This window comes from Austrofundulus limnaeus, unplaced genomic scaffold (assembly GCF_001266775.1).
Source record: "Austrofundulus limnaeus strain Quisiro unplaced genomic scaffold, Austrofundulus_limnaeus-1.0 Scaffold1273, whole genome shotgun sequence".
NCBI classification, from domain to species: Eukaryota; Metazoa; Chordata; class Actinopteri; order Cyprinodontiformes; family Rivulidae; genus Austrofundulus; species Austrofundulus limnaeus.
The window spans coordinates 77,427-83,239 of record NW_013953675.1 but is presented as its reverse complement, the minus strand read 5'-3'; the positions used below and the strand labels follow the sequence as shown (position 1 = coordinate 83,239).

At 38.5% G+C, this 5,813-nt stretch overlaps 1 protein-coding gene across 1 annotated transcript in view; it reads left to right on the top strand.

The window, feature by feature from the left end:
* The window catches only part of LOC106534813 (MARVEL domain-containing protein 2), a gene marked incomplete at its 5' end in the record, with an annotated part of 16,801 nt that overhangs the window by 2,752 nt on the left and 8,236 nt on the right, over positions 1–5,813 (top strand). Inside the window, 1 exon segment of the mRNA XM_014031577.1 lies at positions 4,227–4,277. Coding sequence (XP_013887031.1) covers positions 4,227–4,277 — 51 coding nt within the window.

Below are 5,813 nucleotides of genomic sequence, written 5' to 3'. Positions count from 1 at the left end.
TTTATTTATTTATTTGCGAATTTTGAAAAGTTCGATAAAAATTCACTCTGCAACTAGATGGAAACAGTCTAGATTCAAATTTTTATGTATTTTTTTGTGAAATTTGAAAAGTTCGATAAAAATTCACTCTACAACTGGATGGAAACACGATGACTGTGTGTGGACCAGAAAACTTTGCCTGAAACGGAGGTTTAATAATAGAGCACAATGCTAAAACCTGATCCCTTAGCAAAAAGGAACGGTTCATGGCTCAACAGTCAAATACAGATGTCACTTTTTTCTTGGCTAGACAGTTTAGCTAAATTACACACTGCATACGGCCTGTGCCTAAAACCCTTCATGTAATCAATCAGATTTTGAGGCATTACTGGATCCTTTCAGTCCTTTACCACAGCTGTTAAGGGACTTTTAATGGTATGTCCAAACACCAGCTCATTCGGGCTAAAGCCTGTGCTCTTCTGAGTAACTTCCCCATGGGACCAACACCAACCAGGACAACCCCAGCTCTGTGCAACAAGCTTGCAGAAGTGATTTTAGCATCTGATGGAAATGCTCCAATGCGCACTGACTTTATGCATGATATGCCATAGACTTGTTATGTTTAACATAGAGTTGTTTTAACACCTGAGAAAACAGATTTGTGACTTGAACAGACTGGATACCAAATACAGAGATAAACTGAGAGAGCCCACGCACCACAGATTTTGCTGTTATTGTGCGTAAAGGAAGCAGCTGGGTAGCGTGTGCTTTGGCACATGCCAGTAAGCAAATGGCAAGCTCTGGACCTTGACTTTGGTAGGGGAATTACATAATCAATAATAATTAGGTGCTGAAATGTTCCTGATGCAACTGGAATTTGCAACAAATTAAACAGTTTTAAAGTTTGATTTGGTTTGGCAGTTATCTAGACATACATGACATGTCCTAACATAGGTGGACATTTCCCTCTTCAGACGAGCCCAGAAAAAGTGCCTAAGAACACGAACATGTTGTTTTTTAATGCCAGCACATCCAGACTCGTGCCACTTTCAACACTGCATGAGAAAACTTCCAGGGAACAACCACTTGAAAAACAGAATTTTCAACAGAACCAAAATGTGGCACATTTCCTACCTAACAGCGAGTCTTAGAGGAAGTAACCACACACAGGTCGACACAGGCGCAGCAAAACCAGCACCTTTCGGCTTGGAATGGAGTTGATTTAGATATCCAATGACAGCTATCCAATGACCATGTTTATGACAATGAATACATATTTCTTTTTACTTAAGGGCTTAAACAACCAAAACTGTTGCTTCGCCGATTTTCTCCATTGGAACCACTAATCTGAGACGACAAAAATTGTCACTTTGCCCATTTTTGACCGCCATCGCTGAGGCAGGGAGCATAAAAATGTTTTGTCCTACCATGATGGGGGACATCAGTGATGGTTGGCACCCAGTTCTATTTTGTCTTCATTGAACCACTCACTTTTGAAAATTGGGATGACTTCTTAACACATTAGTGTACTAGTTTTATGACATCACTTTAGTCCCACACACTCAGAGCAGAAACCTATAGAATAATTTGCTGACTCATCTACATTCTTCTCACGGTTACCAGGTGGTCGGAGCGCCATTGAGCTGTGAGGGTCACCCAACACTGCCTGCAGCTACATATATATTCATATTTGACTAGCAGAATGTGTCTCTACACTGTTGTTCCTAATAATAGTAGTAGAAATAATCAAGTACTAAAACTGTGTGTGTGGGGTAAACTAATGTAAGTGAATGCATGTATATTTATACATATGTAACAATGTAGACATAGACATAATGTAATCACAATCCCCTCCAAAAATATTAGATTAAAACAAACTGAAACAAACTAAAAATTTACAATTTCAATAAGAGATTTTGTTTCAGATTTCCTTTTAGAAGTTGGTTATTTTTAGATAAGAAATTTTGAATGAATTACAAGCCATTTCCTGCCTTCTGGTGTAGTTTAACAGGTTGGTAAACATATTTTACGTACAAAAATAAACACTTGATATGAGTAATCTATCAATAAAATGGAATTGATTCATTCATGCAGGAATAGAAAGGGCACTGGGTGAATTAAAGGTACATAACTCCTATGGGTTATGTTTTCTTTTCTCTAAAAAAGTTTAATTACCCTATTTATTCAAAGATAACACGTAAAATTAAATCCATAAAATGATCCATAAAGTTGGGGGGGGGGGTAGTACTATACTCGTATAAATATTTTTACTTATGTATTTTAACTGAAATATCGGCTTCATTCACAAAATGCCTGAGTCTGGAAATGAGACCACGCCCTAAAAATCAGTTGAAACGAGCTCACATCTGACACTCCTCTGTGCTTCATAGTGAGATAATAACAGATCCAGGCAGGAAACATGATGTGGAAAAAAAGGGGAAAAAAGCAGTCCTGCACCTTAGTAATGATAACAAACTAATGACATTAGTGTGTGACCGAGCTGCTCCTGGAACAACAATAAACACATGTTCATCTGTAATGGCTGCCGTCTACCGGTGTTCTGAAAAAGTTTGTATCCCTGAAAAAAGTTTCCCCACCAGAGGGGGCGCTCACGAGTAGGAAGTAATCTGCTTTTCCCCCACAAGATGGTCCAAATCTCATGGAAAGTCTCTGACTTTTGTGTTGGCGCATCCTGGTGGACCTCCTTAGCTCCTCTTTCGCAGAGTAGTTTTTTGTGCGTATGCTCATGTGTTTCTCTGTATGAAACACAGGATCAAAGCTCTTTTTTTAACTCATCCTTCCTATGTGTGTGTGTATGTGTATTCTAAACTGCAAAGGTAGCGCACGATGTTGCGAAGGACCCTGGACATTCGTYCCCCCATGTTTGTCACGTGTGTGTGTGTTTCTCCGGACAGGTGTTCTAAACTGCAAATTCATTGTGTGTGTAAACATACTTGTCCAATAAACCTGATTCTGATTCTACTGCATGTGTAAAATGCCAGAATTCATATGATGCTGCTAGAAAGCTCAAAATCATAGTTTGCTGATATATATATTTGTTGTCAAAATACCTTTTAGTACATATGTTGTTAAAATAAAATGAACAGTCCAATGATCATTTTACTGATATGTATAAAGATTGCAAAGGATGAAAAATATTCAAGTCTGAATGAAATTGGAGGTAGTTTGAGGATCAAATTTTTTATGCTTTTTAAGCTCACAAAAGGGGGGTCGTATTATACATGAGATCATATTATACATGAGATCATCTTCTACATGAGGTCGTATTATACGTGAGGTCATATAATACATGAGGTCGTATTATACACGAATAAATAGGGTATTTACAAGGAACAAGTTTTGAAAACGAGAAGAAATAAATACACAGGAGGTGCCAAATTTCTTTAAATAAAAGGATATATTTAATTGTCCTCGATCGCAGAGGCAGGGGATATATAAACACTCTCCTTCCGTCTGTCCATCTGTTCACCTTGTAAGATGATTTAAATAATGAAGGTGGTGATTCCAACAAAACTGATAACTGTTGGTCAATACTGAATGGCGACGGGCGGTATGGAGTTCTACCTTGTTCAAGTGAACAAAACTATTGGAACATGTGACTGACAGGTGTTTCTTGTTTACCAGGTGTTGCCTTTAAGTTTGATTGTTCAATAAATAAATAACTCTGAATGACTAGTCTATTGTTTGGCCTGGGTTTAAATCTATGGAGTGGGTATTTCTTGTTAAAGAGGATCCAACATGAAGCCATGAATGGTGGCTAGACAAGGTGAACCTGTGATTGGAAGGTTGCCGGTTCAACTCCTTGGAACAACCAGCCCAGTCCAGAGTGGGCCCTTGTGCAGGCCCTTGAGAGTGGGGACCCTTAACCCCTCGGCTACTCCCCGAGTTGCCTCAAAAATGGCAGCCCACGTGTGTGTTCAGATGTGCGATGGGTAAATTGCAGAGGATTAATTTCAGTAAAGTATATAAATAAAAAATTGCTAGATTTTTTCTTTTGTGTTTATGTGTGTAAAACAGTTGACTTGGAGTTTAGAAATATTCCTTTTAGTGAGCTCTTTTCTGTAACTTCCTGTTTGTAATTCCTCTGTCCACTGTAGTTTGTCTCCGATTCCCTATCAGCTCTGCTCTGCAGCTGTTTCTGCTGTGTCACTGCACTTGATTTTTCTACTGAGTTTTGATCTTTCCTGTTGTCACCTGAGTGAAATACTTTTTCTGTTTGCTTGTAGGAGGTGGAGCGCATCAACAGAATCGTGCAGGAGTACCAGAAGAAGAAAAATGTGAGGACACTGTCTAATATTAAACATGTTTGTACATACAGTTTATTTTGTGACCTTGTCGCAGCTATATACCGTATTTTTCGGACTATAAGCCGCACCCGCCTTTTAAAAAAAAAACCCGCGAACATTAACATATAAGCCATACCAGACTATAAGCCACACCCCCAACATTAAGAAAAAAATAACCCAGTACACCCAAAATTGTTGTCAAAAAACTGAATTCAACATCAAAACATAAAAAGCAAACCTTTAGGAATTAAAGTTGGGAGGAATACGGTTCATTTAACTGACCTTATTTTGGTAGTTTTCTTTAACAGTTTCTGGTCCAACAAAACGTCTCATTCATCTTCCTCCAGCGCACTGAAACCATCGAAGTCCTCCTCTTCAGTGTCGGAGTTAAACAAGCTGAGAAAAGCTGCGTCACACAGCGGTATCTGTTCATTGTTGCTTTCTGTGTCGCTGTCCTCCCGGGGTAATGCTGGCTCTGGAGCGGCATCATAGGAAGATCTTCTATTCTTTTCCATGATGAGCGCATTTGAATTTGAAGAGAAATATTTCGTCGTGTCTGTCGAAGATTAATCCCTCGTGTCGTGTCTGCTACTAGCTAAAACAAAATGGCGCTTTTGTCTTCTTCCTTTTATTCGCGGCAACCACACCTCCGGCTAAAGAGCCCCCTGGTGGCTGAAGAAAAAAATCCACATATAAGCCACTCCGGACTATAAGCCGCATGGTTCAAAGTTCAGGAAAAAAGTCACTGCTTATAGTCCGAAAAATATGATGTCTCCATCCACCTAGACTTATGAAGTGAGAATGTCCTAAAAGAAAACTGCTACAAACACAGGGTTCCTACACTGTCTAGAAAAGTGTTGAATTTGCATTTAGTAGTTTTGGGGTCCTAAAAGGTCTGTGGAGAAAAAAGAATGGACAAATGTAGCACACTTAAAGTGGACCAGTTTGAAACAGGCACTAGACATCTACTAGGTTCTGCCAAGAGTGATGACAGGTCACACTAACTGGAATGAGGGTATTTCTCTGTCAAATCCAAATCACATTTTGTCAAATTTTTATGATAAGTTGGAGACAATACRGGAAAAATATATTTCAACTTGTAAAGTTCCAGTCCTGAAAAATAAAACTCCATGGTTGAATGCCTCTATAATGCATCTCCTAAAGTTTAAAGCTTCTTCAATGAAAACTTATAGAAWATCAAAAACTTCTGAAAATCAGTCTCGTTTAAACAGTTACTGAAATAAATGTGTTGCTGAATTACACAAATCCAAACAACAATATTTTAAAAATCAAATTATTTCAGCCAGTAAGAATCCAAAAATATTGTGGGAAACGATTAAATCAGTGACAGGTGAAAGTAACAATAAAACATTTAATAACAATTCACAAATCTCAGTAAATGGACTTCTTGTTTCTGATCATGAAAAAATTGCTAACTTATTTAATGAATATTTTATTTCTTCAGTAAGGACATCATTACCGGGACAAGCTCTCTGCCCTTCCAGAGTCCCTGAGAGCCCCACAAGG